Here is an 18,289-nt window from a genome sequence, read left to right on the forward strand (position 1 = left end):
CTCTACTTCTTTGGACAAGCTCTATTCTTCATTTTCCTGATACTTTGAGATCACTGGAGGCTGGGGAAAGTTTCTATAGGTTGGGGGACAGTTGGTGAGGTAGAGGATCAAGGAAAGCCGAGAATGATACTGACAGCAAAATTTCTGGCTGGGGTTAGGGGTGGGTGCTTGACAGGGGAATCCTGAAACCGATAAGGGAAGGGGAGATAGTTGTTGGCTATGTTAACTTTCCCTCCTGAAAATCCCTGAAAACAAACTGAGAAGGGTGAGAGAGGGATGGAGGGGGCAGGGCAGAAAGAAGCATGGCTGTGATAACTGGCTTAGAGATTTAGGGGATCTATTGATAGTTTTTAGGCAAGTAGGTGACACTAGGAGAAAACTAAGGCAGACAAGTTTAAGTGACTTGCCCAGAGTCCCACAGCTTGTAATCGTGTAAAGCCAAATTTTATTTATTTTTTTGGTTTTTCTTTGGTGCAGCAATTGGGGTTAAGTGACTTGCCCAGGGTCACACAGCTAGTAAGTGTTAAGTATCTGAGGCCAGATTTGAACTCAGGTCCTCCTGAATCCAAGGCCAGTGCTTTATCCACTGTGCCACCTAGCTGCCCCTACCACCTAGCTGCCCCGCAAATTTTAATTCAGTAAGAATTTGAACTCAGGAATCTTCCTGACTCCAACCGGGCACTATGGTGTCACCTGTTGTTTTGTTGTTATTTGTCCCTTCTCAAAGAGGACCATGATATCTGGAGTTGATGTCATGATTTGCAATGAATTGGATTTAAGTGAGGCAGGGCTATACAAGGTCACCAACCTCACTCTCTTCTCTAGAGCCATCTAGGTCCAGTGACAAGATATTCATCAAGACTGGAGATGGCCCCAAATGCAGTGGGAGACCTTGGCCAGTTGCCTGAACTATTATTATTATTATTAATAATAATAATTTATATTAAATATAGTAAGGAGATGATGCTGCCCCTCGGGAAGCAGAATGAAAGAGTTGCTGGGACTGAGACATCATTTACTCAGGGCTCTGCCCCTGTCTGGCCACTAAGAACTCCACTAAACTCTACTGAGGAGGATCATACCAGAGACCTGCTTGCCGGTTTTGCTGAGTATCTGGGGAGAACAAATTAAGCAGCTTGAGAATAATAGAGAGAAAAGAGTCAGCCTAGTATGCTGGTTCTGCCACCTGCTAGCTTTGTACCCCTGTGGAAATGAATGAGCTTCCTGAGACCATGTCTCACTCATCTGAAAAAAAAGGAGATAAAATGAAGCCCCCTGTTTATCTTGATTTAAAGGAAAAATGAGAGGGTGTCAAATCACTCTGGAAGCTATGAAATGGTATAGACAAAGTATGCCATTGTTATTCCTTTCCCCCACATTTCATGACACTTCAGTCAGACTGGCTGAGTCGTCCCCTCACTTTTCCAACCTCTAGTCAGAACAACGCATTTCCCAGAAGAAAAGAGAAAACTGGACTCACCATCTCTCTTCTGCAGATCCTCCTTGGTCTCTTTGGGGTTTTTTTTCTGTTCTCACTGCTCAGACTACTTATAATCTCACTGCCTCCTCCCAGGATCAGGTTGTTTTAAAAAAGGGGGAAAAAAAGCAAAAAAAAACCAACTTCCTATGAACTTTTCAGAAATTTGCCACTTTCCTTTCCTGTTGGTCAGTGCTATAAGTCAGAGCTTTTGAGTATTTCATCAGAGTTGGCTAAGAGGCAATAGTCAGCCCAGAGGTCAGGGTGGGGAGAGGGGTGCAGGGGGAAGCTGCAGTGGCAAGGGTGAATAATGTAGTCTCCTTATTCTGAGCAGTAACAGGAATAATCTCTCAAAGGCATCAGTCTTTCCTTCTGCCTTAAAATCTTTGGCATATGCAGGGGATGACCTTGGAAAAGAAACACACAGCTAATAATAGTGAGCCTGTGTGCAATTTCTCAGTGTTGGGGATTCCTGGTGAGTGCCTGTTGAGCATAACATTGACATCTTGACACATTACACTTCTGGGAAAAAACAGGGAAGAAATCAAGAATAAGAGTAATGAGTAATTTTATTTTCCAGATAGGTTTTTATTGCATTTTATTCTTGTTTAATACACTGTACTTTACAATACACATATTTTAAGTTCCTTAAGTATACCTTAGTGTGTGTGTGTGTGTTTGTGTGTATATATATATTTTTAGTAAGGCAATTGGGGTTAAGTGACTTGCCCAAGGTCACACAGCTAGTAAGTGTGAAGTGTCTGAGGCTGGATTTGAATTCAGGTACTCCTGACTCCAGGGCCGGTGCTCTAGCCACTGCTCCACCTAGCTGCCCCTAGTATATTTTTAAAATATTTGTGTTTTGGGAGCAGCTTGGCCCAGTGGATAAAGTACCTGCCCTGGATTCAGGAAGACCTGAGTTCAAATCCAGCCACAGACACTTCACACTTACTAGCTGTGTGACCCTGGGCAAGTCACTTAACCTTCATTGCCCTGCAAAAAAAAAAAAGAAAAGAAAACAATAAAATATTTGTGTTTTAATGTATACTTAAAATATATTATGGGGGTAGTTAGCACAGTGGATAGAGTGCTGGGTCTGAGGCCAGGAAGATTCATCTTCATGAGTTCAAATCCAGCCTTAGATACTTACCACTTGTGTGACCCTGTAAAAGTCATTTAATAGTTTGCCTCAGTTTCCTCATCTGTAAAATGAACTGGAGAAGTAAATGGCAAATTGCTCCTATACTGTTTCTGAGAAAACCCCAAATGGGGTCATGAAGAGTCAGATACAACTGAAATTACTGAACAGCAACAACAAAATATGTTATATTTTATTACATATTTATTTTATTTACTTTTGTCTACACATCACCTAGATTTCCCTCTGTAGTCAAGTCAACAAGCATTTATTTATTAAGTGCCTACTATGTGCCAGACATTGTCCTGGCTCTTATGAAATGTTTAACATCTCTTGTTACATAATTGGGAAAAGAGGGACTCATAAATGATCAGTAAGGCAAAAAACTCTTGACAAATTGTTGAGATGCAGGTTGACTCTGTGGAAAGAATGCAAGATTTGAACTCCAAGAACCTGGGTTCAAATTCTGGGTCTGCCACCTTTGAAACTTTTGGGCAAGTGACTTACCATTTATGATGTCTCAGTTTTGATATTTATGAAGTGAGGAGGTTAGTTGAATTAGATCACGGCTTCTTAAACTTTTTCCACTTGCAACCCCTTTTCACCCAAGAAATTTTTACGTGGACCTGGGTACATAGGTATATAAAATAGGTATACAAATCAAACATTTACTGCCAAATTTTTCATGACCCCCCACATTCAGTTGTATGCCCCATATGGGGTCAAAAAGCCCACAGTTTAAGAAGCTTTGGTTTAGATAAACTTTGAGGTTTCTTCTAGCTCTAAAATCAATGATCTTACAATCCATATCCTGAGCTTTGAGGATAGATACCATTTTGTGTGAGAGTGATGTACTTTTTAAATGACGGTTTGATGGACATGATGAGTTTGAAATAAGCTATCTCCCTTATTGGGAAAAAATACTGAGTTATGGAAAGGTATATTTGCCTGTAGGAGGACACTGTATGGGACAGTGTCCTCAAAAGGAATTTCCAGGATGTGACTCAGTCTTGTAGCTTTCGATTCAGGAAAACCTAATGCCATTTATCCTCCTGTGGTAGGATACTGCCCAAAAGCTGATGTATTTACTCAGAGCCTGCTGCCAGGAATTCCTAAGCCCTATCAGCCTTAAGGAAATGAAACTGGTGGATGTATCGTGCCATATCCTAAATAAGGGTCCTTCGATCACCTGGTCCTTTACATAAGGAGAAAACTTTGATGCCTACAAACCTTAATTAAAAGGGCTACCCCATCCCCACATTTTTGGGTGTACCAGTAGAATGCTTAAGCCACTTATTTGTTGTTCTCTCACTCTTACCACATTCAGTCACCTTTTTCAGTGGATTTGTTTATGCCCCTTTTTGAACATGGGCCATCATTGGAAATATTTTTTGTGTGTCTCTCCAGCGTTCTTTGGGTGACCTGCGATACTGATTCCTCAAAGAATGTAGAGTTTCATGCTTTATAACCATGTATCATCTTTGGGAGAATGCTTATGGTGTTTTTGTTTGTTTGTTTGTTTTTGTTTTTGTGGGATTTGTTTGTTTGTTTGTTTTGCGGGGCAATGAGGGTTAAGTGACTTGCCCAGGGTCACAAAGCTAGTAAGCGTGAAGCATCTGAGACTGGATTTGAACTCAGGTCCTCCTAAATCCAAGGCCAGTGCTTTATCTACTGCACCACCTAGCCGCCCCAATGCTTGTGTTTTTTTGTTTGTTTGTTTTTTAAAGATGGCTGTGTGCACTGGGAAGTAGCTGGGGATCGTTCTCAAGTGCAGTCTAACCCATTATCTTCCTTTTGTTCAAACCTGGACCCAACTCACTATCAGTCTGTAGTTCCTGTCTCAGATAAATGTACTGATAGACAAATTCAATGTACTGACCACCCAACTGCATGTTATACAGTCTGAATGAGAGGTATTTTTGTCCATTTAGATTTTTCTTATATAGATTATCAGGCTGAGCTCTTTTGTTTCATTATGAATATCAAAGAAGAGAGCCCGTAACATTGCAGACTAGCACTTACTCCAATATCGATGTATTAACTATGATCATGCTAAGAGTCTTTCTCTAAATTTCTCAATATTATATGGGTACCAATTGAATGAAGGAACAGGGCATTGGTAATTCCTTGATCTCGCTACATTATTGGACAAGCTTCTTTTCTGGTTATACATTTCTTTGATAATTTCTTGTTTCTTTCAAAGAATTATTACACTATTTCCTACTCACATCTACCATGGGTTTTTCTAGCCCTTTGTGGAGCCATACAGCCAGTGATATATTGGGGTCAAAAATATGGGCCTTTGTTTTAGGGATAAGCTTGGAGTCATTAAAAACATTGCACAATTTCTCAGGTATCTTCCTGTAGAATTGTGGGCATGGTTTATTATCTCTATGCAGTGTCTATGTAAGATACTGATGGACCAACTCTAGAACTATCCAACCCACTGCATATCAGTCTGGAAAATAGGCAGCCTTCACCCACTTTGCTGTTCCCATGTCAATAGTTCAAATGCTTTTGAATAATTAGGGATCTCATTTTGGAGATTCCTCAGTGTTCTATGGCTTGATACAATCAGCAAGACATCATTGATAAATAGAAATATGTGGGGAACCTCGCCATCAAAAGAGAATCCTTCTTTCATTTTGACTCTGTGCTGGACATCCTTCATCATAATGGCAAACTTCTTTAGTGAGCCAATGCCTTTATGCCTCATTTGATATTAATAATAAGAGAACAATCAACTAAAGTTATCTCTGTTACATCTCTCAAGGAATTGTGTAAAATTTTAATATTTGCATGAGAGACACCTTTGTGAAGGAGGTTTAAAGATGAGATTTTGCTTTGGTAAGTAAAATACATTTTACTGATGGAAAAAACAATAACTGATGTTTATAAAGCCTTTTAAAGGTTACAAAGTATTTTATACATGATCTCATTTGGTCCTCACATCAGCCCTGAGATAGTAAGTGACTGATCCAGGGCCACATAGCTAATACGTGTCAGTAGTTAGCCTTGAACATCTGATTTTATTTTTTTGTTTGTTTTGCAAGGCAATGAGGGTTAAGTGACTTGCCCAGGGTCACACATCTAGTAAGTGACAAGTGTCTGAGTCTGGATTTGAACTCAGGTCTTCCTGAATCCAGGGCCGGTGCTTTATCCACTGCACCACCTAGCTGGCCCTTCAACATCTGATTTTAAAGCCAGCTCTATATTGACTACACCAAGCTGCCTACAGGTATAAATATCCCCATTTTATATCAGAAGAAAACGAAGCTCAGGGAAATTATTTTCTCAGGGTTATGCAGTAATAGTAAGTGACAAAAGTGGGATTCAAAGATAGGTCATTCCAACTCCCAAGCCCGACATGCTAATAAGAAGCTTGTATTCTCTACTTCTTTCAGTCACGTGGGCAATAGTAAAGATGTGACCTACTGTGAGATGTCACAGGACCAGTTCCCTTCTAGAGCATTCTACAAGGATACCCTCAAGATATATGTGGATTATTCCTATACTCATTTGCTATAGATGAAAAATTAGGTCTATGGGCTGGCAATTTTTTCTCAGTGCCTCCTTTATTTTTGGTAAGAATAAGTTCTAACTTAAACGAACTGATGCAAAGGGAAATGAGCAGAACCAAGAGAATATTATATGCAGTAACTGCAATATTGTATAATTACCAACTGTGAATGACCTAGCTATTCTTAGCAATACGATGATCTAAGACATTTCTGAAAGACTCATGATGAAAAATGCTTTCCACCTCCAAAGAAAGAACCAATAGAGTCTGAATGCAGATCAAAGAATGCTTTTTTAAACTTTATTTTTCTTGTGTGTGTGTGTGTGTGTGTGTTCTATGTTTTCTTTTATAACATGACCAATATGTGAGTATGTTCTGCATAACTGCGCATGCAGAACCTATATCAAATTACTTGCTTTTTCAGTGAGGGGAGGGGAGAAGAAGGGAGAGAGAGAATTTGGAATTCACAATTTTAAAAAGTGAATATTAAAAAACTTTACGATGTAATTGGAAAAACCAAAATATTTAAAAAAAAATTTTTTAAAATAGGTTCAAAGATTTTTTCTTTCCATCTTTGGTAGTATCCTTCAGATATCTTGAGAATTTTTCTCCCAATGGCCTTAAAATTATGTTGCCTCCAGCACAGACCTTTGTATACACTTGTTCCAATCTACCAGCTTTCTCCCCTTCCTCTAAAATAATATCTGGTACTATAAAGTTGGAGTCCAAATATGTTGGATTCATCATCCTGATAAGTGAAAAGAATTTGTTATAAAAATATTTATAGAACTTTCCCATATTTCGTGTTTGTTGACCTCCTTTCAATTTCATCATTAAACTCTGCCTGCACCACTTTACTTAATCGAGTCTCTTGCCAAGTTTTCTTTAAACTTGTTTTTTAATTCCTGTTTCCTGCCTTAGTCTTTACCCCTGCACTCTACCAAAGCTCTGTACCAGCCTCAGATCCTGACCAATTACCTATGGCCTCTATCTTTACCCCCAGGGCCTTTCCCATCTCTTCGGAGACCATTCTGGAGATCAAACATCCCCTCCCCACTTCTTCCTGGCCCACCTTGAACTTCCACCTACTGCCTCTTCACTGCATCCCTCCATCACACCTGCTTATTGTAAGGCAAAGGTCCTGGGGCCTCACAGAACAAAGACATTGCCACATGCCACAAGGCCAAACCTCTTTGAATAGTCTAATTTCCTCATTTTCTCAGGGGACTTCTCTCCAACCACTGATAAATTAATTCCTCAATTGTTAGCGTACTCCTACCCTCAAATACTATCCCCACTCCAGTGATTTCAGACCCATGGCTGCCAACACCCACAAGTATTCCACTGCCATGTTCAAGAACTCAGAAATTCCTTTATCTCATCATAATCTTTTATCATCCCATATTTCCTGTGATTTACAGTCTTGAACTCAGTTCTTTATTTTCACCCTGATCCCTAATCCTTCCACCTTCTAGCTCTTTCCCAGACCCTGCACTGGCTATATTCCCCTTCCTTCCCTTCTGATAAATCTATTCATCTCTTTACCATCTTCTATACTCTAGTCCCTCATCATCTCTCACCGGAAATATTGCAATAGTCTTCTTTTCTTAGTCTCTCCCCACTCCAGTCCCATCACCAATCACGTCTTGCCAAACCCCAGCATTGGGTGACTCCCACCATCTACCTCCTTTATAGCTATTCACAGGCTGCTGAATGTAGCAAGAGAGAACCATTAAGCTGAGATGACTGGGTCTAGGGCAAATTTATATTACATAATCTCACCTGGGTCCTCCTAGAAGCAAGACAATTCTTTTATACCTCTCTAAGAAATTTGCTCTCCTACTGATCATGGCAGCTGCTCCATACCTTTCCATGCTTCCTGTGATACTGCTCCCCCACCCCTCCCCATCTCAACTGAGGTCTTCCTCTCATTGTAAGAAACAATTCCTTTGGATCCCTGCTCTATTCTAATCAGGATTCATCTGTTTGATATGATTCCATAGAGGCAGCAAGTATATTAGGCTTCAGAGCTGTGAACTGCACATTGCAAGTTCACTTGCTTAATGATAGGAAGCTAACTAGAGGCTCTCCGCCCTTGTTTTAACTTGTTATGGTGACCAAGCCCAGCGTGGCAGAGGAGACTCAATCACATGGAAAGTCCCCCAACTTGTTTTTGTAGCTCTGGACCATTCTCTCTTGTCCAACACGAGAAGGTGACCATTTTGTGACTGCTTAGTCAGGAGGGATGCCCCCTGCTCTGCCCAACACAAGACCACCCCCTCCCCCCCTCTCCCCCCCATAGCATTTGTAGCTGAGGCATCATTTTGGCCCACAAAGCAAAGTCTATCAATCAATGGGATTATATATTTTGTAAAGCCCCTTTAAAATGTTTTAGTATCAAAACTGGTATCAAGCTTTATAACAATAAGGCTCTTGCAGGGCAGCTAGGTAGTGCAGTGGATAAAGTACCAGCCCTGGATTCAGGAGGACCTGAGTTCAAATTTGGCCTCAGACACTTGACACTTACTAGCTGTGACCCTGGGCAAGTCACTTAACCTTCATTGCCCTGCACCCAAACAAAAAAAAAAAAATAAGGCCCTTGGAAGGAGGGGGCCTCTCAGATCATGAGGAAGATTTGAGATCCACTTCATTGGAGGGAACCAAAGACTCTTTGATAAAGTGCCCTTGGTTCAGCGCTCTACCTCAGTGGTTTTTCTTGCAGATTGGGCAATTATAATCCCCACCTCATACTAAACCAATACAAAACAAACAAACAAACAAACAAACAAATGAACAAAACACCTGAGGCCAGTCACATTCTCTCCTCTTCCTCATCATACTTCTTCCCCCACCATCTCCTCTTTCATTCCTATCTCACATGAAGATATGCCCTTCTCCTTAACCCAAGTAAACCCTTCTATATCCCACTTCCTCCTATCTTTTATAGCATATTGCTACAACTATCATCTATGGTCTCTTTAATCTCCAGTCTCTCCTCCTTTCCTCCTATGGCAAGGATTAGTGTTCTTTAAAATAAAATAAAGCTATCTTAGGACCTGTTTGGGCCCAGCTCCCCTAAAACAACTTCCTGATCATTTAAGGGCATAAAAAGTGCCAGCCATGGGGAGTCTCTCTGACTTGGTGGATGCCTGAGCCCTTGTGAGTCTCCATTGCTTGCCCTGATGACCTGCTGTCCATACATACTTTCATAAAGAGTTGAGAGCCACATGCATCAAAGCTGAAGAAAAGTACCATTGTATCCTTGTTATATATCCCAGCTGCGTTAGGACAAAAAAGTTCCTTTTTGTTAACTGTTCAGTGACTTGTGAGTATCTCATTTTGTCCCCAAACTGAACTTGACCTAACAGCACTGGTTCTGGGCCTGCCTCTAACATCACAGTTAAATACTTTGAGAGATCCACATAGGTGCCTCTATCTGGGAGTTTCCACATCCTTTCCTCTCCTCTGCTTCTAAATACTCTGTGATGGGACTTCTGAGATCATCCGTCAACTGGGACTACTCCCTCCAAACTCACCACTGACCTTTCGATGGCTCAATCCTGAGCCTTTTAGACCTCTTTGAAGCCTTTGATGCTGATGCTCACCCTCTTCTCCCAGACAGTCTCTCCTTTTTAGGTTTTTGTGACAAGATTTTTTCCTGATTCTTCTCCTAAATGACTGCCCTTTCCCAGGGTCTTCCTGTAAGTCTCCTTCCAGGTTATATCCACTATGAGTGTCCCCCAAGATTCAGTTCAGAATCTTTTTCTCATTTCTCTCTATACTGTCTTGCTTAGTATCATCACCAGCTTTCATGAATTTAATTATCATCTTCTATGTAGATAATTCCCAGATCTATATATCCAGACCCGGTCTCTCTTCTGAGTTACGATAAAGTATCCCCAAATGCCTTTTGGACACTTTGAACTGGATATCCCAGAGGTATCTGGAACTCAGTGTGTACATGTTATCTTACTTGATCTGTGAAGTAGGTCTTATTATGATCTCCATCTTATAGATGAAGAAGCTGAGACTGAAGGTAACTTGCCAAGGATCACACAGCTAAATAAGTGTCTTTGGTGGAATCTGAACTCAGGTCTTCCTGACTGCAAGTCTAGTATTCTTACTGTGCTACCTAACTGCCCAAGTTGTGCCCAAATTGTAAGCCTGGGCGATTAGGAAAATGATGCCACCTTCAATAGTTAAGAGGAAAATTAGGAAAAAGGAATAGCTTTGGGGGAAAGACAGTGAGTTTGGTTGTAGACACATTGAAAGTCTTAAAGTGCTATATAAATGCTAGTTATTATTACTATTACTATTACTACTACTACTACTACTATTATTATTATTATTATTATTATTATTATTATTATTACTATTACTATTATTCTTGACTTCTCACTCACCTCACATATCTATTCTGTGGCCAAATCTTATCATTTCTCCTTCACGCATCTCTTGTGTATGTAAACAGTCCCCACCATGGTGCAGGCCCTCATCATCTCTCACAGGAAATATTCCCAGAATACTCTACTTTTCTTCTGGTTGATTTTCCTGCCCCAAGTCTCTCCCCACTCTAGTTCACCTTCCACTCAGATGCCATAGCTATTTTCCTAAAGTGCTGGTCTGACCCTGTTCCCCCCACCTCCTTCTCAATGAACTCCAAATGTTCCCTCTTACCTCCAGATCAAATAGATAGCATCTTGCTGAACATGAAAAACCCCTTACCCTCCCAGTCTTCTCATACTTTATTCCCTTATGCACATCCTATGATTCAACTAGACTGTTCTACTTGAATCCTATGATTCAACTAGACTGTTCTACTTGCCGTTCCTCACTGAGGACACTCCAATTCTTGCTGCCATGCCTTTTTCACAGGCTGCCTGCCATGCCTGGAATGCTCTCCCTCCTGACCCCTGCACTCTCTCCTCCCTACTCCCGGCTTCCCTGATTTTTATTTATTGGGGGGGGGCAGGTCAATGAGGATTAAGTGACTTGCCCAAGGTCACACAGCTACTAAGTGTCAAATGTCTGAGGCCAAATTTGAACTCAGGTCCTCCTGAATCCAGGGCTGGTGCTTTATCCACTGCGCCACCTAGCTGCCCCTGCCCCCTGAATTTTTCAAAGAATCAATTTCCTACCTTTTGCAGAAGGCCATTCCCAATTCTTCCTCCCTGCTCCTCTCCCCTGCCTTGTGCCTTCCCTCTGCCATTACTTTCCATGTACACTGTTTAAATCTTATATGTTCATAGTCATATGCATATGTCTATCCCATTAGAATGTGAACTTCTTGACCCAGGGATTTTTTGCTTTTCTTTGTATGCCCAGGGCTTTACATAGTGCTTAATCACTTAATAATTATTTCTTAATAGACAGACTATTATTTTATGAGACATTGCTCATAATCTTCATCTATTCTTGATAAAATTATGCAAAGAAGTTTATATTCTAAACTTGTGTTACACTGGGTGACCATTTCCTCAGTGATTTCATCAGGTGTTTTGTTAATTGACTCTTTGGAAGAGATTTTTAAACTTTATGTGTCTCATTATGACATTTAATTTTTTTTTTTGGTGAGGCTCGCCCAGGGTAACACAGCTAGTAAGTGTTAAGTGTCTGAGGCTGGATTTGAACTCAGGTCCTCCTGACTCCAGGGCCAGTGTTTTATCCACTGTTCCACCTAGCGGCCTCCAACATTTAATTTATAACAGCTAAACTTCTATATGAAATTATTCTAGTCACTGTCAATGTCCATTGCTTTTTCTAGTCCTGATTTTCATCATTTGCGACTTGTTCCAATAGGTTAGATTGAATTTGTTTTAATTGCCAAAGGTATCCTTTTCTTTCATTGTTATTCTTTCTTCTAGTGTTGTATTAATTTTCATCTTTGTTCTAAAACTGCAGTGGTCTGGCGCTACCTGCATAACCTATTCAGAAATGACACAGACACATTGCAGTATACAGTCTAATGGGGTAAACAACATGCAAAGAAATATGTATAAAACAAACAGGATAAATAGGAAATCATTAACAGAAGGAAGGCATGGAATTAAGAGGGGTTGGGGAAGGCTTCCTGTGGAAGGTGGGGTTTTAGCTGGGACTTAAAAGAGGTCAGGGAGGTCAGTCATTGGAGTGGAGGAGAGAGAGTATTCCAGGCATGGGGGACAGCCAGAGGAAATGCCCAGAGCTGAGAGGAGGGTCTTGTTTGTGGAATAGCCACGAGGCCGCTGTCACTGAATCAAAGAGTGCGTGTAGGAAAGTAAGGTGTAAAAAGACTGGAAAAGAAGAGGGGAGGTGAGATTATAAAGAGCTTTGAATACCAAACAGAGCAGTTTGTAATTGTTCCTGGAGACAATAGGAAACTACTAGAGTTGATTTTGTAGGAAAGTAACATGATCAGAACTTCTCTCTTGTGACCAGGGTCGACAGTTCTAACCCTTTTCTCTTCCGTCAGTCATTTAACTCCTGTCTGCCTCTCTATGACTCCATTTGGGGTTTCCTTGGCAAAGATATTGGAGTAGTTCACCATTTCCTTCTCCATTTTACAGACGAAGAAACCCGAGGCAAGCAGGGTTAAGTGACTTGCCCAGGATCACAGCTAGTGTCTGAGGCCAGATTTGAACTAAGGTTTTCCTGGCTCTAGGTCAGGGACTCTTTGCTCTGCGCCACTTAGCTGCCCATCTCTCTTGTGACATCCCTTCAAATACTTGAAAACAACCTTCATGTCTCATCTTGGATAAACACCCTCAGCTCCTTAAATTGGGGTCCTCATGTCATAACCCTTGACTCTTCATTATTCTAGTTGCTCCCCTCCAGACACACTCCCAGTTATCAATATCCTTTCTCAAACGTGTTCCCAGAACTGAGCGCAGAATTCCCATTGGCGTCTGGCCAGGGCTGGCCCCTCCCTGGTGCTGGAAGCTGGGCTTCTCCATGAAGTCTAGGGAGAACAGCAACTTCAGACTTTGTGACTGCACTTTTGCATTGTTGACTCACACTGACTGTTCAGTCCAATAAAGCCTTTTTTTTAGATGAAATGCCACCTAGCTTCACCTCCCCATCTTCTCATTGTGAAATCACTTTTTTATACCTAAATGTTATACTACATTGACACTTAATCATAATAAATCTTCTTAGAATCAGCCTCTCAAAGTCTTTTTTTGAATCCTATTCATGTCAGCTACTACATTAGCTAGCTCTTCTCCCCTTTGCCCCAGTTTTATGTCTTTGTGGCATCTACAGATGACTTTTTTCCAAGTCTTGGCCTTTACCTATGTCATTGTTTAAAAATAATTTAAAAAACCATACAGATGGGGGGGGCAAATAGGTGGCACAGTGGATAGAGCACCGGCTCTGAATTCAGGAGGACCTGAGTTCAAATGCAACCTCAGACACTTGACACTAACTGTGTGACCCTGGGCAAGTCACTTAACTCCAATTGCCTCACAAAAACAAAACAAAACAAAACATACAGATCTTTGGGGCATGCCATTGGAGACCTCATTCCAAATTGACCATTAATGACTACTCTTTAGGACCCTACAATTCAAACGTTTCCAGTGTACTGTAACCCAGCCCATACATTTCTATCTTTTCCCACCGGGATATCATCAGAGACTTTCTTGAATGCTTTGCTAAAATTGAGATAAGCTATATCTACAATAGTTCTGTGGTAAAAAGTACACCAGTTTTTGAAGGACCACCCTTTCGGGGAGGAGACCATGACAAACGGCTGGCCGTGCACTCCACCTCCATCTGTTAGGCACTCCACTTCCGGGGTGCGAGCTTAAAAGGCAAGGAGAGAACAGAAGTGAGGTCTTTTGTCGGCTCTCCTTGTCCGCTGGTTGCGCTGCACACACAGACACTGACTGAAATGCGACTCAGCCCAGTTCGCCTAACAGCACATGCTTGATGCAGCTCTCAGCTTCAGAGGTGGCCTTGGGTTTTTGGTGAGCCCTATATGGGTTTTTGGTGAGTTTTATACGGAATATAGACTAAGCTTAGATTTAAGACTATTTGTTTGTATTTCTACTTTCCTATCTCTCTAATCAATATCACATTGTAATTTCTAAACAATAAAAGCTCTAACTAAAGATCAGAGGCTTCTTTAACTTACTGATCTGGGAGATAAATAAAGGAAAGGTTAAAGGGGAGTTTAATGCTCTTGTATCCAATTTTAAATCTCACAGTTCCTTGATCTACTGGTTTAGTGACTGTGTAAAAATAGAAATCAAGTTAGTAGGATATCCAAGGGTGAACTTAAACCAACCTGTGAAAGCAGATTGTTAAATTTTGAACCTCAGAAATCAGCAAATAGTACAAATCAAGGCTAGAATCATTGTTATACTGATTGTTTAGACTTAAAGTGATGGAGAAAATATTAGAAATGAAAATTAAACTTAAAAACAATCTCTGGGCATGTTTCTCCCAGAAACCAGAGAACTCAAGCATTTACTAGGACACTCATAACCTGTATTTTTTAAAGCCACATTGGCTCTTTGGCTTTTCAGATGTTCACCAAACATACCTTCTAGAATTTTGACAATAATCAGGTCAGGCTCACTGGCATATAGTTTATAGGGTTCATTTTTTTCCACTTTAAAAACCATTAAGATATTTGCCCTTCTCTAATCCTGTAGTTTTCTGGGCAGAGGTACTGAAGTGGGTTGCCATTTCCTTTACCATCTCATTTTACAGATGAGGAAACTGAAGCAAACAGGGTTAAGTGCCTTGTCCAAGGTCACACAGCTAGTAAGGGTCTAAGGCCAGATTTGAACTTAGGAAGAGGAAGGAATCTATCCAATTCCAAATCCAGTGCTCTATCCATATAGATGCCTCCAAAAAAGGCCTGTAGTTCCTCTCTGGTTCTCCCAGATCTTTCAAATTTGTCGTATGTTTTCTATTCCTTGGGATATCATCCATCTGGCTCTGAGGACTTGAATTCAACAAGAAAAACTAGGTGCTTTATTACTATCTCCTTCCTTTTCTCAGGCAACATTTCATCATTAGGGTCATAGATTTATAGCTCGAAGGGATGTTCCAACATCATCATCTAATTCAGTGGTGCCAAACTCAAATAGAAAGGAAGCCACTAGACCATACACAAGGACCCCTCCCTTGACACATAGTGACTTAGAAAACCACAAGGTGTCATTATCTATGTTTTATTGCACTTTTATTGATTTTGTGAAATATTTCCCAATTACATTTTAACCTGGTTTGGGCCCCACTCGGGCCTTGTTTGATATCTCTTATCTAGTCCAACCTCTTCATTTTACAGATGAAACTAAGACCCAGAGAGGGTAAATTACTCACTCAATAGAAGCAGCAGTTTTTCTTCCATGCTTTCCAGTTGGAAGAGCATTCTCTTTGGCTAACAAAACAGAACTAAGGGGACAGCTAGGTGGCACAGTGGAAAGAGCACCGGCCCTGGAGTCAGAAGGACCTGAGTTCAAATCCAGCCTCAGATACTTAACACTTACTAGCTGTGTGACCCTGGGCAAGTCACTTAACCCCAATTGCCTCACACAAAAACCAAAAAACTAAAAATATAGAACTAAGGTAAGAGCTGAATTGATCAAATCATCCTTTTTATCATTACCAATCACTGTCTTCAGAAAACTTTGTTGGGTCTTGAGTATGCTACTTGAGATCTCTCAGACTAAAGGGCTATAGGGAGTTACCTAATTTCCTTGTGAAAAATTCCCATACCATTCACTTATCTTGGAAACAGTCATCTTTCCCACATGGATCTGGCTGGATATCCATCATAACCTCCCATGAACCTCAAACTTTTCCTGTTGAATTTCTGTTTAAATTGGGCTGTGGTGGTAAGTTTAGGCATGTCTGTACTATCTTTCCTGTCCAGTTTTTGAAGAGAAAAAACCAGGAAGTCGGGCAGCCTGGAAAAAGTCCAAAGATCAGAACAAGAAAGCAAACATAACTCTTTAGTAAAATGCCAAAAAAACCCCACACATGTGATATATGTGTGGAAATGTAATACTATAGGAAGAAACCCCTTTTCTATATTTATATGTACTTAACACCCCTGCCCCCTTCCTCAGAGATTTTCTAGGTATACACAGGAATATCTAATTTGACATATAAATTAGACAATGGCTATTTGTACTGTAAAACTATTCTTCACTCCACTATTGGAAAGGTCTTCTAATCGATCTCCCTGCCTCATGTCTTTCCCCATTCCTATTCATCCTCTGCCCCATGTCAAAGTGATTTTCCAAAAATCTAGGTCTGACCAGATGACTCCCCTACTTAAAAAACTCCAGTGGTTCCCAGTACTTCCAGGATCCAATATGGCATCCTCTGTTTGTCATTTAAAACTCTTTATGACCTGGCTCTTTCCTACTTTTCCAGACTTGTTCTGCTCTACTCTCTTCCATGTACTCTGTGATTCAATGACACTGGTCTCCTTACATTCGTGACTTACACACAACAAACACTCCATCCCTCATCTTTGTGTCTGTGCACTATTAATCCATTCTCCACACCTGAAATTCTTTCCCTGCTCACCTTTGACTCTTAGCTTCCCTGGCTTACCCCAAAACTAAGTTCAATGTCTACTTCCTGTTTCTACTTTCCCCCCTACCCTGATCAGCTCCCCTGTGCCTTCCTCTATAAAATTACCTACCATCTACTCTGTATATATCTTTTGTATACTTAATTATTTACATATTGTCTCATAACTAGAATGTGAGCTTATTGCTGGCAGAGACTATTTTTGCTTTTCTTCAGAGCTCGGTATATTGTAAGCATGAGTGACTGATTAATTTAGGTCAATGGTGTCAAACTCAAATAAAAACAGGTCACTAAGCCATACATAAAGATTCCAATGGGCTTTATATTGATTTAGAAACCACATATTAACATTATCTGTGTTTTATTATATTTTTATTTAGTTAATTAAATATTTGTCAATTTTATTTTAATCTGTTTCAAGCAGTGGTGTTGTCAACTGCTTGTTTGATGCCTCTAATTTAAAGGGTACAAAAAAAGGGTGCATTAACTCCTTCAACAGGAGGTTAGAGGAATGGAAGGTCAGATATTGGCTGAGGACCAGGGAAGAGTGGTGCAGATAGCAGGGCTAGACAAACAGTGAATAGCCTGTTTCTTCATTCTCCCAACTCTCTATCTCATTAAAAAAAAAGCCCCAATCATTCCTCACCACATCTTCTTCTCTCCATAGTCCTTCTTCTCTCATTTCTATCCAGACAGATGAGATTCTCTTATCTTCCATTAAGAGAATGAACCTTCCACTTCCCCCTAAGGAAAGTAGTAATTTCAGGGCCCCCTTTTCACATGCTATCCAGGATGGAGCTTTGCTAAGCTTCTTTGGAGAAAGCATGTGATTCAAATCCAGCCACAGACACTGAACACTTACTAGCTGTGTGACCCTGGGCAAGTCACTTAACCCCAATTGCCTCACAAAAAAAAAAAGAAAGAAAGAAAGAAAAGTAAGCATGTGATTTAGAAACCATGTGACTTTAGTGTCCGGAAGTTAAATGGCATCTGGAAGTTGCCCAGTGTCTGGAACTTACATCTATAGAACCACCTGTGGGACCTGTCAATCAGAGCTACCAGCCAATTAGCTTGGAGCTGCGTGTGTGTGTGGACAGCCCTGTTTCCTGTTTCACAAGAGGCTTCTGGGAGAAGCTGAGGGGCAAGCGAGCTTGTCAGTGGGAGACTTCTGCAGGGGAGCAAGAGAGAGGCAGGATAGGGAGAGCAAGCAAATTTAATACTTGATCCATGTGTTTCTCTTTACTTACCCCTAATATACTTTAATAAATACTTAGTGCCCAAAGATTGGTGCTATATGTTTTCTAATTTAAGGCAACCACTCATTAGATTTTCGACATCATAGCTAGAATTTTAGCCCCTTACATTGTGGTATATGAATATTAATATAATAAAATACTGTTTTGATATAAGAAATGAAGAGTCAGTTTCAGAGACAACTAGGAAGAATTGTGTGAACTGATGCAGCAAAGTGAGCAGAATCAGCAGAACAATTTATACCATAACAAAAATATTGTAACATTGAACAATTCTGAAAGGCTTAAGAATGCCATGACAGGGGCGGCTAGGTGGCACAGTGGATAAAGCACCGGCCCTGGAGTCAGGAGTACCTGAGTTCAAATCT

The 18,289-nt window shown here is 40.7% G+C and overlaps 1 protein-coding gene across 2 annotated transcripts in view; it reads right to left on the reverse strand.

The window, feature by feature from the left end:
* LOC122755785 (selectin P) overlaps window positions 1-1,593 on the reverse strand; it is a 32,462-nt gene extending 30,869 nt beyond the window's left edge. For both annotated transcript variants that reach the window (XR_006356405.1, XM_044004618.1), the window contains exon 1: window positions 1,481-1,593. Coding sequence is in view for 1 of the 2 variants with exons in the window: in XM_044004618.1 (XP_043860553.1) it covers window positions 1,481-1,483 (3 nt within the window). In the remaining variant the exon portion in view is untranslated. The remainder of the gene's footprint in view (window positions 1-1,480) is intronic.
* Between the last annotated feature and the right edge of the window lie 16,696 nt (window positions 1,594-18,289).

Source organism: Dromiciops gliroides, chromosome 4, assembly GCF_019393635.1.
Source record: "Dromiciops gliroides isolate mDroGli1 chromosome 4, mDroGli1.pri, whole genome shotgun sequence".
NCBI lineage: Eukaryota > Metazoa > Chordata > Mammalia > Microbiotheria > Microbiotheriidae > Dromiciops > Dromiciops gliroides.